We start from the raw sequence: 24,479 nt of genomic DNA, 5'->3' as shown, positions 1-24,479 counted from the left end.
TATAAATTTAATATTCAACGAATTTGAAACATTCAAAGAAATGATTCGTTGTATAGTTCGAGCAATAAAATAAGTAACGCATCTCTACTCTACTCTATTTTTGTACATTTTTGTGGTATTTGGGATGGAAAGTTAGAACTAATTAGTTGTAAGTTTTAAAAACTCTGTCTGTATTCATCTCGATTCTCCCAACTCAACAAATTATTTTCGTGTAATATCTCCGGCCGAAAAACTGTGAAGTATAAAATAATTCATTCATAAGATCTCACGGGTACATTATTTTGTGTCTGGTGATGAAAGTTTTAGTGACGCTCACTCTGATAAAAATTATTAAATACCTTTAAAAAAAGCCATCGATGTTTCCCAAGCAATTTTTTCGCCACCTATTTTTTAATGCCGATTGAACTATACAAATTAGTTAGTATTTTGATTGAACGAAAGAACGAACACATCAGTTAGATGCTGCGTCATCATCGTGCCTACTCTCGTTGGCCCAACTTCAGTTTGTCATTCGCGGTAAACATGATTGGTTTTCCTATTGAGTTATTATTTATTCCAGCGATATTTTTGATAGTCGCTTATATAAATAAAAATACTTCCAATCTATTATAATAACAAAATAACATTATATGGATAATTGTATTAATTAAATGGTTTTTGTTTCAAACGACGATGGGGTAATAAAAGAAATTAAGTCAATTGGTAATATTCTAAAGAAAACCGTTGTGGAAGAATTAAAAATAATTACATCAAAATAATACAGATAACCTTGAACTAAAAGTCAACTACTGACTCGTCTGGTAAAACTGTACAAATCTGAGTACATACAAGCATTAATTTTGTACTCTTATTTACATATTTACTTGTTCACTGCTCAGAAAGATTTGGACTCCGTCTCAGTCAGTATCAGGGGGGGTCGACTCGTAAACGTCAGATTGTTCAAAAAACGACCAGAAATGACGAGACACGCTAATACACTAACAAAAACACCAAAACGGGAACGAAAAATACGAGATACCAACAAGTTGTTCAAACGAAAAATACGAGATACCAACAAGTTGTTCAAATATTTGAAATAAATATGGACTAACTATGGCTATAGACAATTATGGATAGAAAAATAGAAATCCGTAGGTGCCTACCTATTGCAGCATCGATTATATTGATATTTTTGTTTTATTATGTTGCTGGTAATTATTCTTTTATCTTCTTATTGTTGGTTGCAGTTTTATTGCGGGCAATTAAAATTAGAACCGATTTCGATTCGATATTTGCTCTACTTCCTTACATACATCTGCTTTGATTAATTTTTATTTTCTATTTTTATATGTTTTATACGTCTATTTTTATTTTCAATGCCTTAAACATCTTTATTAATCTTTTTCGGTCTGCCGGAATTCATTAGGATTTTTTAAAGATAAAATTATTGATCCGTGTCTGCATATGCTTTTATAAATTTTTAACACTACACTACACTTTTCTCTATGTATGTATTTACGTACCCACTACCTACTTACCTGTAAGTATTTATGCGATGGATTTCCTTCTACAAATAAAAAATATTGCGAAATACACAATAAAACACCTTTTTTAATTTTAAATAAAACATGTAACTTAAAATATTTTTTTTCTTATTTAAAAAAATTAAAGAGATCCTTGAGCGTCATGAGATTGCGCCAATTTCGTTTTATTTGGTTAAAGTTTATCTCTTCTTCGGGTTATTTGTAATCAATTTCGCGTTTTTTTTAAATATATGCATTACTGCACTAAAACCCTTCTCTTCTAAATATGAAGATAGAAAGGCTATTATGGGTAATTTCAATTCTTCCCACAGAATTAGGTATTGATGACGAAAACGTATCCAAAAATTAATATAAACACATTGATTACATATTATTTTGGCTTCACAGTCATTTTGCAGATCAATAAATTACTCTTTTAAATTTGGACTAACACTTTCTACGTCTGATAAAAATGGATTGATTAACCAAGCTGATATCAAAAGTTCCTGTTAGTCTTTGAACCGTATTATCATATCTTCGATAAGGGCATTAATGTGGCTATGATACTATATGTCTTTTTTAATGGGCCCTTGTTTTATATGAAGAACTTGATAATATTGAGTATTATGCCAAAGTTAAAGTTAAATTTTGCGTATGAAAGTGTAGTTTTTCTTTATTGACACAACGTTCCCTTGAACCTCCCGCTCCCTTCTGCAGCACCCCCCAAATGCGAAAATTTTAAAAACGCCTAGCCAGACTTCCAAAACGTCCAGAAAGGGGCGCTGGCACCCCCGATAAGAAACATAACTTCAGGAAGTGGTGGACACTCCTTCTGTCCTTTTAAAATATTGTGTTTTCTGGAATTTTATATATATTATAGTAAGTCAAAAAAATTACCATTACCATTTACCGTTGTACGGCTGAGTTGAGTAACCATTATTAAACTGAACTTTTGAACTCAACTAAACGCCTAAACTCTTTTTATAAATGTCGCGTTTTAGCCGTGACCTTTCTATTTTTGTTTACACTGAAATAAATAAATTTAGATAGTGAAATATCTTCTTTGTAATATTAATATTATAATTTTGAAAATATGTAATACAACAAATTTCAATATCAATACCATTTAACCTGAAAAATTAATGATAAATATTTCGGCGGGTGGATTCGACATTCAGCCGCGGCGAAGTCACGCCCAGCCGCGGCGAAGTCACGCCCAGCCGGGAGTTTAGTACTGGTAGCCGTTTACGTCACTTCCGGCCGCTAGCGAATATCACTTCCAGCCATAAAAAATCGAGGTAGTTGGCGGTCTTTATATAAATAGTTAGTCTGTGGTCAGTATCGGTGAGACAGTGAATCGGTCGTTGGTGTCAGTTATTTTTTGGCGTGGTACATTATCACATACCACGAACGTGAACTGGTTCAATTCGTATAGATAACCAATTATTATATTCATCAGACTTTAGACCGGGACAGGTTTAAAAAAAAAACTTTGGGGCGCTACACAAACCTGTTGGAATAATTCGACGGATCTGGTTAGCTTTGTTCAGTTGTCAGTTCAGCAGTGCAGTGACCAGTTTGATTCTAGCTGTCTTTTGTAAACCACCATGGCTCCTGTTGTAAATTTTGGTGCCGGTCCCGCTAAACTGCCAGAAGAGGTAATATTATTCAATATATTTTTAAAGAGAATATTGTAATAATTAAAAATATATCCCAATTTTTTTCGTTCATATTTCTGTTTCTGTACATGATGACAAAAACAAAGATATTCAAGTTTTTTGTTTGACTTGATTAGAAATACTCTTGTGTAAATATATTATGGTATTTTCTACATTCACTTTAATATACTAATGAAAATAACTTAAAAATAGGCACGTACGTTTAATACAGTATATGTATTCCATAAATTTATTAAACCAATTAAAACATTACTGATCCCTAAAATCTTGGTTCAAAGTTTTGGAATAAAGTGTTTAATAAGGCAAACCTTAGATAGGTACCTATTACGCATTTCTTCTTCTTCTTCTGAACCTTATCCTCACCCAATGGTGCATATGGCACTGTATTGACGCAATGTTTATTATATGAAGGCAAGTTGATTCGTCTTGCTCTTCTAGGACCAGTTTATAATAAATCAATAAATTAAGACCCATAAATATACAGACTTCTATATTCTTATCTCAATAAAAAAAAACTTATTCGCCTGTGTTGAGATCTAAATAATTTAAAAATGGATGTATTATTATTATTTTAGTTGATGGAAAATATATTGAGAACAAAAAGTTTTACCTTCTTCTTAAATTTAATCGGATAGTCAAATCATTCAAATAATTTTTGGTGGTTTGATTTTATTTTTAATTAGTACGTATATATAAATATGTAAAATTAAAGACACGATACATAATTACTTAGGTATATTTTTTTATTGTGTTTATAAATTATTACGATTTCTATCCATTATAAATATTTTTGTAATTTATGAAACATATTTTCCGCCTGTATCTGAAAATGTAATATCGTGTTGGAATCTCATTGGAAAATATGTGATAACATAATAATTTAATAAGATTTATTTCATGTTTAAAACAGTAGTTCTCTAGTTTAGTTGCTATTTACATTTCAAAAATGATGACGCAGTTGACCGAATGCAAAATATATCGAAAAACATACAACAATTAAAATATTACAATAATATTAACAAAAACAGTTGCGATATTATAGGATATCAGATATCATCAGGAATACTTTTACAGTGGAATTTTTTTATCTTATGCCTTAGAAGCACATCTTTTATATTTACAAAATACCATTTTTACATTGAAACTAATAATCACAACTATTCATATTATTATGCAGATATTTAGAATTATATGCACTCACAACGGAATGTCATTTTTGTGTAAACACTAAATTCAAACTATTTTTTTATATGTCAATTGATATAGATTATATAAATGTACATTATGGGTCATATTTAATTAATGCACCTATGTGGTAGCATTTAACGATAATGGTGTTTTATAAATATGTAATATAAAATCATTATTTTAATCTGTATACGTAAATGTAAATATGTGCTTTTGTGTTTCTGTTAAAGGTTCTCGTAGATGTTCAAAAAGAGCTCATTCAATATGGAGACTCTCAAATCAGTGTTATGGAGATGAGCCATCGATCATCTCATTATGATAAAATCAATGAAGGCTGCATTAGTCTTGTAAGAGAATTGTTGTAAGTTATGCATTTTTTTGATCTTTAATAATTGATTATCTTATTTTTAAAATGGAGCAGAAATCAAACATATTAATTTTCTTCTTAACTTTTATATTTACAGAAACGTTCCACCGAATTACAAAATTGCATTTTTACAAGGAGGGGGAACTGGACTGTTTGCAGCTGTTGCTCTGAACTTGATATCAAAAACTGGAGTTGCCGATTATGTTGTAACAGGTATGTTGCGAAACATGAAATTTTCAAAAGAAGGATGAAAACAGAGTGAATTCCGTTGATATGCGATAACTTAGATGAATATATGAAAAATCGATAAAAATAAAGATATTAGAAAGGAATGTAAAGGTGAGTTAGGGATAGTTGAAAGATTAAGAAAGGCGCATTGGACATGTGAAGTGAACGGATGATGAGAGAACCACCAAGCAGAGGCGTGCATTCTATATAGGCAGAAAAGTAGTACCTGCCCTGGATTACTTGCGTTTCATATAGAAACACAAGCAGTGCCTACTATGCCTTATCCTTACCCAACCCTACTGCCTACCCTGATTAAAAACTCTGTGCATGCCCCTGCCACCAAGAGAGTATATTTGGGAAATGTGAATGGGAAAACAAACCAAAAACGACTTTACACAACCAAATCAAATTGAACCTAAATCTGGTTGTCTCGAAAGTCTGCATAACCAGAGAGTGTGGCAGAAATGCCGGTAATGAAGGTAAAAACCTTCCTGTGCAAGGAAGCAGCATGATGGTAGTAGTAGTAATTGCACAATAGTGTGGAGTGAGTCAAATAATAAAATTAAACATGCATACCTTTATGTAATGGATTAACATGTTTTATTGTCTGTATTTTAGGTACATGGTCTTCGAAAGCTGCTCAAGAAGCGCAGAAGTATGGGAAAGTTAACTTGGTTATTCCAAAAACTGATAAACACACATCCATCCCAAGTGTAGACACTTGGAAACTAGACCCTAACGCATCCTATGTACATATTTGTTTCAATGAAACAGTGCACGGTGAGATTCTTGAAATAAAAGAAACATTTAACTCTGATAATTTTATTATGTTTTATATTTATTAATTTATTGCAGGAGTCGAATATCCTTTTATTCCCGATACAAAAGGTGTGCCATTGGTAGCTGATATGTCTTCCAATATGATGTCTAGGACCATTGATGTTTCTAGGGTAATATGAATTTTTAGCTTAAGTTTTATCTGGAAAATGCCACATTTATATTAATTTATTATCATATAGCAAATAGTGGTATTTACCAAGTAAAACCTAGATTAAATATGGATATATATTACCACAAGAGACTGCCAAATCTATTAATGCAATATAAATTGCTTGTAATTAAAAATATACATGTGATGATCATGACATTCTAAAGATCCCATATAATGTTGAGGCCATGCATTTTAGATAATAGAGTCAATTAACTACATTGTTAAACCTTTCAAAAAACAATTATGGGTTGTGAAGATTTGTCAATTCTACACAGGAATTGGACTTCTTTAGTAGAGATTTTAATGCAATTTGCATTCACAGCATTCCACATCACATTTATCAATTAAACTCCTTGTATATAATAAATGCGAATTGGCTGGCGTATTGCTATGAAGTGATATCTTTCAACTTACCAAAAACGCCCTTATGATACTGATCAAGGCTTGCACATTATACAGCTGTTTGAAATTAGAGAATAGAAATAAAATATATTTTTCTTGCTTTATTATATTTGGCTATAAATAAATGTCCATTATTGCACATTGATCACTTTATGGATCAGGTTGTGGTCCTAAGGTTGGGACAACAACTACAGGACTACAAGATGGATTCTGAGTCAGAGTTTCTAGGCTCGAGGCCACACGAGGATCACATCTAGATTCTTATTTTTAATAACGTGGCGCCTAGGCCTAAGAAAAAAGTATGAACTTGTAGTATATCTGAAATAAGAAATAACTCTTTAAAAAAGAAAGTAATGTCATGTCCACCTCAAATTAGTTTTGTCACCTAAAAAGTAATGATAATTAATATTCAATAAGAATTATTTACTAATAAAAATATTGCTATTGTGTTTAGTTTGGAGTCATTTATGCTGGAGCTCAGAAGAATATTGGTCCGTCTGGAGTAACATTGCTAATTATACGTGAAGATCTTTTGGGAAATGCTTTGCCGATTACTCCTTCAATTTTAGATTTTAACATAATGGTCACTCAGAACTCCCTATACAATACACCTCCATGCTTTTCGTAAGTATTTGCATTATTTTCTTACGAGGAATTTCAAAATATCAAACTACTTTTGACATAATTAATAATATTATTTTATTCAATATTTTTTTTTCTTTAAAATATACTGGACTTATTACAGATTGCTTATTATGGGTTCATTTTGAAAAATCAAAAAGGCCAATTCTCACCATTTATTTTTTGAAAACTGGATTATGCATTTTAATAAAATTATGTGATGTATAATTGTATACATGAGGAGCAATAAAGCTGTGACTCGTTTTATAAGGAAAAAATCTGTGTAAAATTATATAATAAAAAATGAATACTATATTGTGGGTAACTAAAAACGTTAACTCTAAATCCTTGTTATTTAAAGCTTTTAGCCTGAATAAAATACCCGCTATTAAACTTAAAGTTGAATTTACTTTAAAAATCACATAAATATGACATTTCAAACTACTTTGTGTATTTCTTCCAGTTTATGGAACGTTGAAAACTTTATAATATGTATCATTAAGTCATAATTGCATGTTTTGAGTTAATGTTTTTTTCCAGTATCCCCACGGTATGATCTGTCATGTTGAATTGTGATGTTACCTTTTCACTATTTGTTACTTTTTTTTTTACTAAGTTAAGCTTGGTGTGTCATCCGCATAATAGGTTTCTAACTTTTTTTGGTTTGCCCCTCCTGTCTAAATTTCTCATTAACGGAGGTTAAGGTTCCTAGGGCTTCTAATACTCTCTAGAAGATCTCTTTAAGACCTACTGGGGACTGGTACCGCCCCTGCTAAGAATCTGTTATCTAAATAAATCATTTTTATAATTGTTAAATTTTTCTTACCTTATTATAGGATCTATGTTATGGGGGAGGTTTTCAAATGGATTAAGAAAAACGGAGGAGTCAAAGGAATGGAATCAAATGCCATCAAGAAGTCAACAATGCTATATGATTTGATAGACAACTCCAAAGGGTTTTATGTTTGTCCTGTTGAAAAAAATGTTCGCAGTCGGATGAATGTCCCATTCAGAATTGGGAAAGGAAATGTTGATCAGTTGGAGGCTGAGTTTCTCAAGGGAGCCACTCAACAAGGAATGCTGCAGTTGAAAGGACACAGGTGCGTATATATTTTGATAATGCTGAAATTTCATTGAACGACACTGTTCGATGAATCATAGCTATGTAATTCATATCACAACTATGGTCCTCAGTTTATAAAAAAAAATTAAACTGCATAATATTCTACTTCAAATCCTTATTACCACTGACCTACGCACCGAATGGTGCATAGGTCACCGCGTCATATTTATGCTGTGTTATCTTGATCGTTACTTACATGAAGGCAAGGTGATCACTCCTGGGCTTCAAAGACCAGTCCAGGGTAATGTTAAACAAATAATAGAGTGTAAAATCGATAATATTTATTCCCCCCCCCCCTGGGAATCGAACCTGGGACCTACAGCACGGTAGCTACACGGTAGCTATTACACACCACGAAGGCAAACAAAAAGTCCTCATACAGGAGAAAATTACCAAGTGCATTTTTTACAAAAACGTGATTTTTGACCATTTGACATCTTACTAGCTTAATGTTGGCCTGGAAAAAATCTTAGAGCGATTTTAAACTTGGAAGTATAATATATTGACTTGTTCAAAATGAATAACTGCATTGATGACATCAGTGTAAAAACGGTTAAATGGCCCTCCTGAACATTTTACGTTTTGTTAGTTGGTCACTTTCTCCTGTACGACTAAGAAATATAGATTAATAAAAGTTTTTAATATCAATTTTGATATTTCTAAGTACAATTTGTATCATCAAAAATAAATCTTTGGAAAAGTTTTATTTCAGACGATGTATTAAAAGTAAACAAGGAATGGAGAAAAGTTGATTGAAATTACTATACAATTTTTTTTCTTCTTAGGTCTGTTGGTGGCATCCGAGCTTCTATATACAATGCAGTAACTCTAGCCAACGTAGAGACACTTTGCGCCTACATGAAAGACTTCCAGCAGAAGCATGGCCAGGAGTAGCATTTCCAAAATTCTATATCCAACGGTGTTACATGCAATTGGAAAATTAAAGTATTTTTGTCAAAAAATATAATTAAATAATAAAACAATTTTGAAAAATATATCAGTTCATTTATTTCTTTATTAAGTTTCACATGATATTTTATTGTTATCATGTGGACTGCAATTATACAAAACTAATGTATATATTCAAAAAGACAAAAAATGTATACATATGAAAATAAATTTTATGCAGAAAAGGCTGACTGGTATGTATATAATTGTATAATTTTTTTTATAATTCATAATGTCATTCTTATGTGATGGAAAGAAGAATACCTTTTTCAATATTATTAGTTATCAGATATTTTTTAATAACAATTTGTTATAAAAATATTTTGATCTGTTAATACAGCCATTAATTAAAATTATGTGCAAACATGTATGCATATATTTATTTTATTTTAGATTCAAAATTTTAAATTTTGATTTTGGATTCTATAATTTAGTAGAAATATATAGAACGGTAAAGACATAATATTTTTTTATTTCTAAATAAGGAATACTAAAAAGATGTTTACATTAGAATAAATTTGAAAGTCAAATCACAATACTGTGTACTTTATAATAATACATACGTATGTACATGATGACGAAAATGTATAATTTATTCTCTATGACATTTTTTGTAAAAGATAATGCATTATAAAAACATACTTTACATAAATAACTAGGTATAATAATATAAAGGTTATTTACAAAGTGCGTAATTCGTTGTATAATATAAAAATATTAACCTGCAACAGACTATAATTAAATACTAAATACATTTAACAAAATTATTGGTTAGTTGTCATAAAAAAACCTAAAATAACAATTTTAATCTATACCCTAAATATGCGGTACATTGGCGAGGATTGCTCATTAACATGAGTAATATTCAAGTGTAAAGGTATAATAGTGAGGAAAAATTCAAATTTATTCAATTAAAATGATTCATTAAAAAAACAGGTAAAAATCAAAGATAAAAACTCTATAATTTGTAAAAATATCGCAATTAATGCTTTTTGATCTGGTGTCTAAGTTATTCAATACAATGAAGTTTTATTGATTGTGGATAGTAATAAAAAAACCACATAAATTACAAAGTTACATCATTTGCTGTGAATGATAAAATGACTGATTTTAAATACCAAAATAATATTCTATTACACCTGAACAAATAATGTTTTACAGGCAATGTTGCCAAAGTACCGCAAAAACTAAATGTAATTCTAATTTGATCTATGAATTCTCTTATGGCAGTGCCCACTATTATTATACATATTTTTGAGCATTGTTTCAATTTGATCTTTAACACAAACATCAGTAAGATATCAGTAACAGACTAAACATCTCATTCATCAGACGTCATGTATTTTAACTTAATTAGAGCGACGTTTGTTTTTCTATTGTGCCAATCGTTTAAAGTATGGGATAGAGCAATTCAGTTTCTTAACTAGATACTTGGTACTGATACTTTAACGTCCACTTTCCCGGTATTGTCCATTAATAATTTTCACCAGAAGTACACTCATCCAGCCAAACTATGTCGTATGAAGTAAAATGTGAGTATTCCTATAGTTTCTTGAATGGTGACCCGGTGATATTTTCTTATAATGACTGGAGTTGTTTCACAGATACTAGATCTGTCTCGATGTATTCACTGACCTTCGCTATCACTGTCGCTCTTATCTGTAACAAACGTAAATAAATTATATTTATTTCGTAAACATATGAATACCAACAGAAAAATACATTTAATGAAGTGTTGATCAGTGATATCAATAATATATTTTTTTGAAATTAAACAAATATATTATTATATTCTGATAAGTAAAAAATCGTTAATCTAAATTACTATACTATGTCTACTCATATTTTTTTGATGATTAACCTAGTATGTTAAATATCGTAATATTGGTAGGTAAGAACGATCAGTTTTGATCATTACTAAAGCTCATCTTTTTCATAATAATTTTGTTTTTATATCTGACAAAAAATGTCTGTCCTGAACATTTGACTAAGTGGGTGATGCGGACCACACTGCAACCACGGACATATCCATGAAAAATGACCTATGTGCATTTTTCTTTTAAATGAGTCATTCTGGCTTACAGATGAGATGCCGAAGCAACAACAAAGAGTAAATAAATAGATAAAAATAAATCCGATGATTTGAAGCATTGAAACATATTTTTTATTGTAAACAAATACAAGTTTGATGTTTCAATCGGGTTGTGGTCCTATGGTTAGTGATGCGGATTCTGAGTTTGAGTTGCTAGTTTCGTGCCCACTTCTTTAACTAGGATTTGATTCATATGATTCATTCTAGAGGTTCATTTTATTGTTTTACTATTACATATTTAATTAATATATTTTTTTGAGTTTCGTAATAGAGTATGAAACTTACATTTACATATATAAATGAAATAATTGTTTAAAAAAGTGTTACCTTTCTTCCCCGGGTAAGCGTGTCTCTTCAACCTGTCGTAGAGGTCTTCCTTAGTTCCGTAGATACTGGCGTTAGATCTCGCTAAGCTGTTCATCTTTCCATTCACTCCATTGTGGAGACTTTCCTTCATGTATGTCTCATTATAGAAGTTGGGCATCTCCCAACCATCCTCTTCATCGTCGTAATAGTGAGCGTAGGTGGAATGGTGTGACGGAGCAATGGATTCTGCGTAAGGTGTGTGGGCGCCGTAGTAGAAGTTGACTTGAGAGCCATTCTGGTCAATGGCGGGAGTCATTGTTTTCTTTGGTTCCTTCTTTCGATTGGCCCTGAAAATATCAAGCAACTCCAATAAATGACTACTCAATTTCATAAATTCTGCTGAATCCGATACTAGTAAATGCTTTTATTGTTTGTATTTGTAATCTTGTAAAATTTCATCAATATTAGATACAGAATCTCCCAGCAAAGAATACATTATAAATATTATAATTTTTATAATAGCGCATGTAAAAAAATATTATTATAAAAAAGTATAAATATAAGTTTTCAAAACAAAGGAACAATCTAAAAAGGTATAAAAAATAAATAAAATAGTCTGTTTTCTGTCTGGTGAAACTAATTTCACCAAACAAAGGACTTAAATAAGCTATAAATTTGTTTTTATAAATTTATATAATGGCTTTATCAATTTGTTAACAAACTGAAATAAGTAAAAAAGTTAGTCAATTGATACATTTATTAATATCAGAAACATTTATTCTAAGTAAAATATTGTTTTTGTTTGCAAGATATTTTAGTTACATGTAACCATAAAAGAAGTCAATTCTTACCTGACACAGATCATCCAGACAAGCAGAACAATGAGAATGATGAATATGACTCCTCCAGCAATACCTCCGGCAATGTACGCAAACTCGGACTTCTCCGTGCAATGACGGCCAGTGAAGCTACCAATGCATCTGCAAGTCGGCTGTCCTCTCAAGTCCTTGATGCACTGTCCGTCGTTTTCACAGTAGTCAAGGCACACATCTGAAAGTACGCATCGCCACCCGTTAGGAATGGAAAACAAAATAGGCAATTGCAAAATGTGATATTTTTGATGGTGTGCTATTACAGACCTGTGCATTCTTTTCCAGTTCCATTGAATCCAGGTTTGCACTCGCATCTGAATTCGCCAGTATCAGTAAATAGAAGGCAGTAAGCATTTGTGTCGCAGTGCATCTCTGGTCCTTCCATCTCGCAAGGGTTGGTACATTCGGACTTAGATATCTGCAAAATTATACACATAAAATATTCACAAAAAAGAAATGTACACATTACATACATGACTTTAGAAAAATTCTGATATTTTAAAATACAGGTCAAATCTCATTGTAGCGAATACCGAATTAACGAAATTTCCAGTATAACGAATCTACAATTCATCCCAGGAAAACCTCCATATAAAATCTACTGAACAAAATTCAATGTAGCGAAGCCGATCTCAGAATAACGAACTTTTTTTCAAAATTTTAAAATGATGTTACAATTCGTTTTAAAACATTGAGAAGTCCAAAAGGAAGTTTCCGATTTTTTTATAAAAAATTAAAATAGGTTTTTAATTATCGAACTTGCTTTTTAATTCACTTCTTTCATTGGTAATAAATTTATTTTTTCCAATAAAGTCTCACAGTTTGAAAATCATAGTTTCATTTCTGTTGTGTCCTGTAGTAGGTAGGTACCTATATTGTATTGATCACTGGCCAGAAGATCGGGTGTAGTGTAACAGTAATAACTCATTTTAATTTTCTAATAAGAGTGGGTAGAATATAGCGATAAAATAAATAAAAAATGTGTCATATCCTACACATCCAGTGTAACGAACTTTCACTATGGCGAAATATTTTTTTGGTCCCGGGAAAGTTTGTATTTTTACCGAGATTTGACCTGTATATGTATTTTTAAGATTGTAAAAAAAGGATTGGGAAACTTACCGCAGATGGTCCCTTGGTGCTCATATTGGGTGGACAAGGCAGACAGCTAGTTTGTTGTGAGTCTGGTTGGAATGTGCCCTTTTTACAAGCAACACAGCTATTCAGAGTACCATTCAGATAAGATCCTAAAAACAAAAAACAAAGTCAGAACATTTATAATACTTCTTCTTGAACAACATTTTTAAATATTCTTGAATTACATTTTGTATGAAATTGTATTGTATTAATTGTATTGTATTAAGCCATAAAGCAAACAAGTTTGCAGATAAGGCATTTGTCAATATTAACAGGTGAGTTAACATAAGAAAAAGACAAATAATCCCGCAGTTGTTCACAGGTCTATCAAAAGCAGAACAAAAATTTTAATATATATTTTTTATACGGTTTCAGTACAAAAACTCTTCCAAGTATGGATATTTCACATACAGACCTTTTGAGATCAATCTTAACCATGATTGATATAAAAAGATGTAGGTACTCATTGGATACCCAGTGAATTATGAAGTATTGTAAAATAGGAAAAATAATTTTGATCATTATTAATGTTAACATTTACAGACATTGTGATAAATCAGATTGACAACAAAAAATATCATGACAAGAAATCAATGTGAAAAAAACATTTTTTTTTTCAACAAAAAATCATATATGCATTTTTATTAATAATTTCTGCATTTATAAAAACACTTTATAATTAACACATTGTTGTCAGGCGGTTTTTTCATCGACCCCGACCCTAATTACTTTACTAGTTAGGATCGTATACTAATCGCAAGTAACCACAAATCCAATTCTGATCTATACAATGTTTTTTGCCATCTCTTGCACTCTACTAAAAGTAAGCAAATAGAACGCTTATAAGCATCTCCTGCTCTACAAAAAGTATGTAAAAGACGCTTTTAAGAGTTTCTTGCAAAAAATGTGTTAGTTAAAATAGATTACTGGGTAAATAGTATTTTAGCAGGGAATGAGGTGATATGTAGTAATTTCAGCAGCTAACCCCCACAATTTTGTAATTTTTTTCCATTGCTACATTTTGAGTATATGCACAATGGAAATGATTAGTTTTCAGTACCTGGTTTGCAGACAGGCAGAGTGCACTGGTCGGGGCTGGAGGCTCCCTTGCCCGAGGTGGTGGTTCCGGCAGGACAAGGGATGCACAGGGCACGTCCTCCCGCTGCCCTCAGAGTGCCTCGCGGGCACGCCTCACACTCCCCACTGCCTCCCAGCTGCATGCCTGTGAAGAGAAACATTATACTATATTTGTTGACCATTCATTCTTAATTGGACGATGGTAGAACATTTCCCAAATTTTGGTCCAGTTCAAAATTTGTTTAATTTTATAAGTTGAAGTACAGATTGACGTGCTAGTAATAAAGTATGCTCAAAGTGTGTTTGAAAGTTAATATTGTAAAATAGTTTTTTTTTCCTTTTACGTGTGTATATAAGTATATTAAAAAAAGTAACAAAATGAGTAGTGTGGTTGTCAATCGTAAGGAGAATAGTAAATGTGACATGTGTGTAAAGTGATCACTCAATCAGCCTTTGACAGGCCATAAGCCTGTAAATACCCAGACTCCCATATTCTTCTTCATCTATGTTTTTTTTTTTTTTTTTTTTAAAACAAGAGAAATATTTGTGTTTTTATTATTTACACAAATACATATTTCAATTTCATACTATTTCTATGAGCTTAAGCGGCTCATTATTAGAAATAGGTATCAAATTGTGGTAGAGTGGGTTCGAACCGAGAAACTCTGACTTAGAGTCCGCGACACTAACCACGGCACCACAACCCAACACAACGATGTTGAGATGTCAGAATTTAAAAAGTATTTATTCCAAGTAGTGATTTTAATTCAAAATTTATTGCATTGAGTGCATTGGTTCCTTGATATCTGTTTTTTTTGTATTCGAAAATAATATAAATTTTTGGAACCACTAAGTACCAAAGCATCAATTACTGTTTGGCATATCTCTCAATATTTTATTGGTATTTAAAAAAATCGATAATTACCTGGTGGACATTCGTCTCGGCACTCCTGTCCGGAGACAGCTTCTTGGTTGCGTGTGGTTTGACCACGTGCGCAAGGAAAACAGGTAAAAGCTCCTTCCTGAGGTTGGTATGATCCGTGTCCGCACGGTCTACACAGACCGGCATCTGCATCATAGTATTTACCCGCAGGACAACGTTCTGAAAAATTCAAATACATATTCAGTTAAAATTAAATCTTTGGTAAACAAATTGTTACAACTAGTAGAGTTTAAAAATTCACACTCAAAATCAAAGTTTTTCATTTTGTTGATATCAATACAAATCTTGATATAATAAATTAAGATGTGTTTATTTAACTTTTTAAAGAAACCAAATATTTTAGTTAATCAAGATTGATTTATTGATTTAAAACCAAAATATGTAACTGTCGAAATGTGCGAACGACACGATGGCAAAAAAATGGCGGAATGAGTAATGAAAAACAAATGAGTGCATGATATGTACTTGACATTCGGGAAGTAACTGGCACAATGTTGGTGGTAGCACGGATTTCAGTTTTTAAGAAGCGGGAGGGATAAGTGGGTGTTCGTATTAGCAGGTGTACGGATTATATAGGTCCTGCTGTATTATAATTTATTTTACTTGCAGAGGAGATGTATAAATTGAAATGTTTACCTTTACAGTCAGCTGCGCTTCTCGCTCCTGGTGCGTTGGTGACTCCTGGCTGGCCAGCGATTGCTGGACAGGATTGGCACTGTAGTTGACCAGCTTCAGACTGGTAGCTTCCCAGGGGGCACATCACACACTTTCCACTTGCGGCATGATAGAAGGAGCCGACAGCACAGGGAACTGGAAATAAATATCATGCTGAATTTTGATGTTTCAAATAGTTTAACCGTAAAAAAAATTATAATGTCAATAATTTCAAAATTATAATTAAGATTTTCTTGTAACCTTAAATTAATTTCAGACAAATGTCACAAATAAAAAATTACATATCGACATTTACCTCATGATGACATGAGGTAAATGTCGATATATAATTTTTTAGAGTACAGTTTTAGGTAAAAACCTAGTATTCTTTTTTTGACATCTCATCAAAGATGAAGAAGAATATGGAAATCTGGGCATTTGCAGGGCTGACGACCGTCATAGGCTGGTTTAAGTAATCACTTTACACATGTATAACATTCACGAATTCTACCCATTATTGACAACCACACTACTCAAATTCTTGGAAGTTCTATATATATGAACCAATTTTTGAAACATTTTTCTTGAATCACAGACACACTCAAAATGTTGTAAAAATCTGGTTTTAATTATTAAACATCTAAATAATACAATGATTCTTTCTTATTCTTTTTTATTTTAGCAGACACTGTATTACTGAGAGCACCACCGTAAGATCCGGTTTTATCAAAAACATAACTAACATATGAAAGGAATCCAACAACAGTGCACATATACATCTTCAAAATTAATGTAATATGAATGTTCAGTAATGGGCAGAATGATGAACGTTACACAAGTGTATGAAGTGATCAGTTAAGCCAGCCAAATTCCATCACACTCAGACTTCCAGTTTCATTAATATAAAAACAATAGATGCTTTGTCTCATGTTGAGATACCTATAATAAAGAGTTATAATGATAATTACCACAGTCAGGAGCCATCACGACTTGTCCCAGAGGACAGGCGTAGTCAGACACCAGCTCTAATGATGCTGGATCGGGAACGGTGTTAGGCAGAATGTCTCTCACATCGAACTGGTCCTCTTCCAAGATTAACTTCTGCAGTAACCGTTCTACGCTTGATCGTTCGTTCGTTCCAGAGTGGATTACTGGGTCGCTGCATTTCAAAAACAGTTACATGTTATTTAAGTTAAGCAATTTTCATACGCTGAACTAGTATATTTGTATATTAAACATGCATTTGCAATTACACCAGATAGTAAAAAAAATAAAACCATCAGACTTGAATTCCATTCAGGTTTTACAGTAAAACCCCTCTTATCTGCCACCTTTGGGGCTAAGGGTATGGTCGGAACTCAAAAATGGTCAGATTATCATAAAATACAGAAAAATACAAATTTACAATGGTTTATTGTATGAATTGTTCTTCTCTATATTAAAAACATTGCAATAAACTGTACAAGAGCTATTATTATTATAATTATTATAATGGGATGGGAACAATAGAATAATACATAAAAATTTAAGGTAGAGTAAAAAAAAAATTACAAAATAGTCACTAAGAGAATAGTCGGATCAACCAGAGTGGCGAGCCAAGAATACATCAGAAAGGTTCTACTGTGCATAAAAATCCATACCAAACTTTTTAAAAGTAAAAATATGTTTTGTGTTATTATGAAAACCCAATTATATCAAATGCATATGATATATTTTTAATATGTACATATATAACAGTATTTTTCAACCTTTTTTTAAATGCTAATTTGATCTTTGATCATATGAAGGTAAGGTGATCGTCAGTCATACACTGAGATGATACTATGTAGGAGTGGAATATGTTTGGTGGTATACAGATGATATTAGATTAGTGTGAAGGACATTACTGTTATAAGGGAGAGGAAACAGAGACAGATATGTAAATGGGAAAGTAGAACAACAGTAAAGCCTAGGGTACTTTGGGTTCAATACTAATACTTGTACAAGTTTGTGTGATTTGGACACAGCAATGAGTCTGTTGAAGATAAATTATAAATTATATTATTGACACTTGATACAAAACCATAGAAAAAAACCTACTGAAGGATGGGCGGTATAGTGCTGGTTGTATACTATTTTAGTCATTTAATACAGTTGGAGAATATGAGGACTAAAAAAAATGATCTACCATACTTGCAACTGCTCGTTGCCAAATCTAAGCATAATATATCATTATATGTCTTTTGTCTTATTATAATTTTAATATTTGATGTGCCGTGGGAGACTAGAAGAGGTACAACAGTACTATATGCCACATTATGAAAAACATTGAAAAATACTGTTGCTATTCATCATTCATCATTCAACGAATCAAGATAATTTATTTTTATATTTACAACTAAAAATGCATGTGCAATATCTAAAACCACGGTGAAATGGGTAAATCGAAATTATGATACAATCGTTTAAGCATGCAATGAAAAAAACCACAGTACACATATCGCTTACTCCTTTCAAGAACGCCATAAATAAAAAAAACTTGATTTTTCAGGAGAATGTTTATAAAGTTTAAAACTAAAACACAATATATTAAAAATAAATATCAAGCCACTTATTGAACTTTTTACTGTGCAACAGATATTTTTAGGTAAAACCTGAAGGTTTTTTCTCCATTTGAAAAATATTTAGTTTATTTAAAAAAATAATTTAACAATACCTTTTCATCAAAATGCAAAAACAGCATTTTTGCCCTGTAGCGGGTAAATACTAAGTTAAAAATATGCGTCTTTTGCTGGGATATATTACATTTTCTAGGCATTCCGAAAACATGGACAACTGAAAATTGACGATTTTTTATTTATGAAGTTCTGGGAAGGAGTGAGCGATATGCCGATTGAATAAAACTTACTTGATCGCAGGGAATGATATTTGCACATTGTATGTGTCACTCGCCTGCCGTCCCTCTCGGCTACTTTTGTTCCTAAGAATCAATCCAAAATGTTCATGCACTAAAGAATTTTAACAAACACAGAAAATGCAAGATACATACACAGTCGAAGAGTACATAATACTGCATTCATATGTATATATTTACAGAAAAAGTCTAAGAGTGTAAAGCAGCTTTGATTTTCTTAATAAATTGAACTATTGTTCATTCGTATTGAATTTCGACTAGATAGTGAAAAAACTATGCATCATATTGCAAGGTCCTCTCACAAGAAACTTCTAAATGACGTAATAATCGTAATACATTAAAGTAATATTTTAAATAATACATTAAAGGTTTACAAGTGAGTTAAAGTAAAAAAGTAGATTATTTCATTGAAATTAAACACTTGAATATACCACTTTAATGAGTTTTATTTATATATGACTAGTTTCGAAAACTTACAGATGTTTTCATCTTCTGGTACAAATTAAAACAGTTTTAAATTAATCAGTTTTAATTTATACCAGAAGATGAAAACATCTGTAAGTTTTCGAAACTAGTGGTATATATAAATAAAACTCGTTAAAGTTGTATAATCAAGTGTTTTATTTTTATTAAATAATCAACACGTCATTCCACAAAGTTAATGCCGAATCAATAGATAATAAAAAAGTAGCATTATGTAATCTTCTTTTCCTTTTTATTATGCAATTTAGTTATTTTGTGTAATGTTTCAATTAGTTTTATAAAAATATGAATACACATCTCACTTTTGAGATGAGAATTTAACAAATTCATATTTAACAGAAATACGAGGAATTCATTCACAAAAAAACTAAAAAAAATAATAACAGGAATTGTGCAGATGAAATAAAATATATAACAATAGATATTGTAGAGTGCAAATATGTATATATTTTGTGATAATTAAATCAGTCTAAAAACGAGCATGATACTATGGACAACACAAAATACACAAAACAGAAACACATTCATGCACTACATTACCATAGATTGGTGCTACGATCAAACAAAAAGTGAAAACGAACCAAAAAATGCAATACAGAGAAACTTCGATGTAACAAATTCCTTGATGTGACTTTTTGAAATAATGGTACCCTGGTGCAATTTTTTAGAGTTTCCTTGAACTAGCCATAGCAAAAAATATACCTCTACACAACTAATAGAGAATGTAAATAAAATAAGTAAGCTTAAGTTTATGTAAATTGCACATGTAATATCAGTTTGTAACTAATGTGTATATTATTAATCTGTAAAATAAAACTGTGTACTACTAGCAGTATAGATATATTTCAATTACGGTGTATTTATTTTAAACTTTAATTTTTCTATATATATTCATCGTTTTCATGAGGTCGAATTCCATAGAATTCGTTATATAGAGGTTAACAAATAAGAGAGTGAACCTCAATATAACAGGCTTTTAGTAATCCAAACCTCGATATAATAAATCGTCGATATACAAATTTATTTCAAAACCCTTTGAGATTTGTTTCATCGAGGTTCCACTGCATTAGAAATACCATATAATTCTTTTAATTTAATTGAATATTTAAAAATAAATCACAAATTTTGTCAAAGATCAAGTCTATTTGAATAGAAAAGACTTTCTAACGTTTTGAATAAACTTCATTATTTATTAAAATGTGCATCAATTAAAAAAATATGAATTATGTTAAATTTGAAATAAATACTGGTGAATTGAGAGTTTTATTTTTCAGTAAAATACCATGCATTATATTAATGCCTTTAGCATATTCAAATTTTTTCATTTAATAAACATTGACTGTTGAAATATTGATTCATAATCAAAGCTAGATAGAAAATTTATTGAATTGGAGCAGTCCATAATTTACCAATACAGACTCTTCTAGTTTCTCATCTCAAGCTATATTTATGAGAATCTCATAAAGCAGAGCTATATTTGTATGAATCTGATCACCACCAATCAGTTTTCTGGTTTGCTCTAGTCATTTTTGCATTGAATACAAATTTGAAGTCTTTTCTATACACCCAATGAACCTGATATACTAAACTCATTCAACCAATAAAAGTTTAATGAAAACTTACTCTTCAACTGGTAAAATAGCATCCAAAACATAAGTTCCTCCATCCTTTTCCGTTTTGGATGATTGTGGAGCTTGTCTGGTTTGGCGGCTGGTTGCCCGGTGATCGCATTTGACATTGATGTCCAATTCCTTGCATTCCCGGGTTCCTAGTAGAAAATTCACCATTAGACCCTTCTCCATCACTTTGATGTAATATGTAGTTTGCTGATTGCAACAGAACTGGACTTACCATCGACAAAGTAGGAGCAGAAGTTCCAATCTCGGTTGAGTTGGTTGACAGCATTTCGTACTTTCTGTCGCAGTACTCCTTGCCCTGCTTCGTTACACAGAACTGAACTTGGGAACAGCATTGATACTTTGAAAACTCGTTGAGCAGGTGTTGATTCTGTAAAACATATTTTAATTACAAATAACTATAAATGTTATAAGTAGCCAAAAAAAGTGATAATCCTAAGAAAAAGAAAAAAAAATACTAGGATTGTGATCTTATCTATTATCCTTTAGTAGTTACGTGAATGATGCTTACTATTTACTACCTATTGTTAATAGCTAATTGTTAAAAGTAAGCGTCATTCACGTAACTACTCTCACCGATTCTACATAAACAATGTCAGTAAGGTTTATGTTTTGATCTAACATTTCTCGATGGAACTGCATTTTATACATATTATATAAACAACCACCAACAGTACAGCTTTTTACATTTTTCTTATTTGATGAGTGACCGTGTTTTATCGTTGATATTCATCTGATGATGTTGGTTATGATGAAACCATGTCACTGGTTGTTGTTTTTTTATGTAATGTCAGTATGACCAACTTTGTCAATATTAAACAACATTAATATTATTTCTAACAAAAGTTGACATTTTATATTGCCAAGGCGTAGATGCGTATGCCATTGAGATATTGACAATATTGTAAAAGTATGTGTATCTGCAGATTTGAAGTTTTACATGAATACGAAAGCTGAACTGAGGCCACTTTTTCATAAATTAGTTGATTATTTAAACTTACGTGAGCATGCTGGGTAAACCATTGGCAACTTGGAGTCCTGAGTGGGCCTCCAGAAGCCCTCGGCTCCGCAAGTGTAGAAGGGAGGGACGGGCTGAGAGAACCTCAGTCCGGGATTGCAAGCGATCTCGCACACCTTGAATTGACCACCTGCACCCCAGTCCCGGCAAGACTGAGATCCACCCACAGGGTCACTCAGCAGTGGACAGAACTCGGCTGAAACATCATGTGAATAATGTAGATTAACTAACCCCTTCAGTAATTGTTGTGTGGTAAGATTGTGGATGATGATTAGTAATAACTCTGTAGTTTTTTGACTTTGGTTTATTCCTATTTAAGTATTACTGAGTATCTCTAAGTGAGTGACTGGTTTCTAGGAGAGACAAATCTAGAATCCCGCTTGCCAGACTTTGCGGGTATATACATAATTGGGGTTATGTTGTTGTCACCACTGTGTCACCAACATACCCACATTCCTTATAGTAATCATTAAAAAAAACACACACACATTTTAAAAAGAAATAATTTTACTAACTGAACATTTAAATAAAAACCTCATAATTAAAAAAGCGTTAGAGCGTAAAATAGACATTATATCCACTTACATAGGAGGGTAACCTTGAAGGTACATGAAGCGGTATTTCCAGCTTGATCGGCAGCAACATAAGCGATGTCATATGTTCCCCACAGTAAAGTCTGTCCAGGTTGGTAACCAGATTTCTCTTCAACCTTCACAATACCAACATTATCACTAAATTGCGGGACATCCCAATTGACGACAGATGACCCGTTTTTAGCGATAACCCACAAGTCACCAGGGCAATGCTCGATTTTAGGTGCTTCCTGAAAAATAAAAAAGAAATTGTTAAATAAAATAATAATTTAAAGACTTCACACAACATGTATTTATACATTTATTTGTTTGTCTTACCTTGTCGACTTGCAGTTGTTGACATTTGTTTCCGGCATAGCCCTTAGGGCACACTCGTTGTCCACAGTGAGATGGGACAAGGCGTTCTACTCCGCCAACAATATCTTCATATCCTGCCCAGGTGAGAACGAGGCCAATGTACAATACCGGTTCGGTTCTGCAGTCTCGGACTTGTTTCTGAATTTCATTGGTGACATCGAGAGCACGGTTCCATACTTGTACTTTGGTTAAATGTCCTTGGAATCCTGATTCCGTGTATGCTTTAGGATTATCTGATTGAGGTTTCCCAAGAGTGACCCACGCACTAAAATGATAAATAGAATACTTTAATCACAATGTTTCTTATGCAAATTTCAATTGATCAAATGTCATAAAGAATCAAAACTTACTGGGGAGGTAATCTTCTTCCACTGCCATATCCTTCAATCTTACTAGAAATAAGACCCTCAGTGATAAGAATGAGTTCTCCACCATTAGCTCCATTCCAAACCAGGGCAATGTGATGCCATTGACCATCATTTATCGTGGCGTATTCACCGAAGCTCAAGTAAACATCCTGGAGTTCAGGGAACAATGATACTTGTACACCATTGGAATGAGCCTGGACTGCTGCTCGGCGACCATTAGCAACATGAGGAGAGCTAGAAAGAAATGAAGAAAAATTAATGATATGATTTTAAAATGACACCAACAATTGTTGTAAAAGATTCATTTACTCTTTGTTTGGCTACTCACTTTACTGAGTACATTGTGAAGAAAATGCCACCTCCATCTTGTTCGGTGAACTGCACCCACATTGCTATTGTTAATCCAAGAGTTTCACCAGAATTGAATGGTACCACTTGAGCAGCGCTAGAGCGTAGTGCATCACTGAAGTAAAGGTCATAGTCTACGCTGATTGCTAAAATATTAAACAAATTGTATGTAAATAATGGTACACATCCAACTGAAACGTTACATATTTACTGAAGGTAATGAAAAGTGATCTTACTTTTGCGGCAGTCATCTCCGGTTAAGTTGAATGGACACTGGCAGTAGAACCTTCCGGGCAAGTCGATACAAGTTGCTGATGGGGGACAAGAGTTGTCCTTGCAATCCATAATGTCTTCGTCGCAGTTCTTTCCGGTAAATCCTGGGGCACACACGCAACTGTAACCTTCGCCTTCATCGATACATTGGGCCCCGTTCTTACATTCTCCAGCCTCACATGCGTCATACTCATATTGACATCCCACGCCCTTATAGTCACTAGAACAGGAACAGTTCAGACCGGAGCCAAAGTCTTGGCATTTACCACCGTGCATGCAAGGGCTACCGATGCAACGTTCTGGAGCAGTTTCACATTGCTTGCCATCGGTACCACTCGGGCATCTATAAAAATATAAAAATGTTGGTTAGTGAACATGA

At 32.3% G+C, this 24,479-nt stretch overlaps 2 protein-coding genes across 2 annotated transcripts in view; one reads left to right on the top strand and one right to left on the bottom strand.

Moving 5' to 3' along the window:
* The first annotated feature begins 874 nt into the window (after nt 1-874).
* On the top strand, nt 875-9,096 carry LOC148303550 (phosphoserine aminotransferase-like). Its single transcript, XM_088269749.1, has 9 exons — nt 875-903; nt 2,842-3,160; nt 4,600-4,730; nt 4,834-4,949; nt 5,583-5,744; nt 5,820-5,914; nt 6,812-6,981; nt 7,815-8,078; nt 8,887-9,096. Exons 2-9 carry the CDS (start codon nt 3,110-3,112, stop codon nt 8,993-8,995), a joined length of 1,098 nt encoding a protein of 365 aa, XP_088125875.1. The 5' UTR covers nt 875-903; nt 2,842-3,109; the 3' UTR covers nt 8,996-9,096.
* LOC148303549 (uncharacterized) overlaps nt 9,085-24,479 on the bottom strand; it is a 116,667-nt gene continuing 101,272 nt past the window's right edge. Inside the window, exons 22-39 of the mRNA XM_088269747.1 lie at nt 24,064-24,443; nt 23,808-23,973; nt 23,462-23,713; nt 23,073-23,376; nt 22,747-22,984; nt 22,145-22,357; nt 21,358-21,513; nt 21,130-21,274; nt 19,018-19,089; nt 17,099-17,289; nt 16,113-16,286; nt 15,459-15,635; nt 14,517-14,678; nt 13,442-13,566; nt 12,587-12,737; nt 12,299-12,497; nt 11,469-11,794; nt 9,085-10,708 (exon numbers count right to left, since the gene is read on the bottom strand). Coding sequence (XP_088125873.1) covers nt 10,677-10,708; nt 11,469-11,794; nt 12,299-12,497; nt 12,587-12,737; nt 13,442-13,566; nt 14,517-14,678; nt 15,459-15,635; nt 16,113-16,286; nt 17,099-17,289; nt 19,018-19,089; nt 21,130-21,274; nt 21,358-21,513; nt 22,145-22,357; nt 22,747-22,984; nt 23,073-23,376; nt 23,462-23,713; nt 23,808-23,973; nt 24,064-24,443 — 3,463 coding nt within the window. The 3' untranslated portion in view covers nt 9,085-10,676. The remainder of the gene's footprint in view (nt 10,709-11,468; nt 11,795-12,298; nt 12,498-12,586; nt 12,738-13,441; nt 13,567-14,516; nt 14,679-15,458; nt 15,636-16,112; nt 16,287-17,098; nt 17,290-19,017; nt 19,090-21,129; nt 21,275-21,357; nt 21,514-22,144; nt 22,358-22,746; nt 22,985-23,072; nt 23,377-23,461; nt 23,714-23,807; nt 23,974-24,063; nt 24,444-24,479) is intronic.

Source organism: Brachycentrus maculatus, unplaced genomic scaffold (genome assembly GCF_059751285.1).
Source record: "Brachycentrus maculatus isolate JH-2025_06_01 unplaced genomic scaffold, ASM5975128v1 h1tg000362l, whole genome shotgun sequence".
NCBI lineage: Eukaryota > Metazoa > Arthropoda > Insecta > Trichoptera > Brachycentridae > Brachycentrus > Brachycentrus maculatus.
Note: the sequence above shows the minus strand (reverse complement) of the source record. Positions and strands in the feature narration are given on the sequence as shown.

Excerpts from the sequence above, each read along its gene's own strand:
- LOC148303550 (XM_088269749.1), top strand. The coding sequence starts at position 3,110 with ATGGCTCCTGTTGTAAATTTTGGTGCCGGTCCCGCTAAACTGCCAGAA. Across the intron at positions 4,731-4,833 it reads AGTCTTGTAAGAGAATTGTT|AAACGTTCCACCGAATTACA; the intron begins GTAAGTTATGCA and ends TTATATTTACAG. Across the intron at positions 5,745-5,819 it reads TTTCAATGAAACAGTGCACG|GAGTCGAATATCCTTTTATT; the intron begins GTGAGATTCTTG and ends AATTTATTGCAG.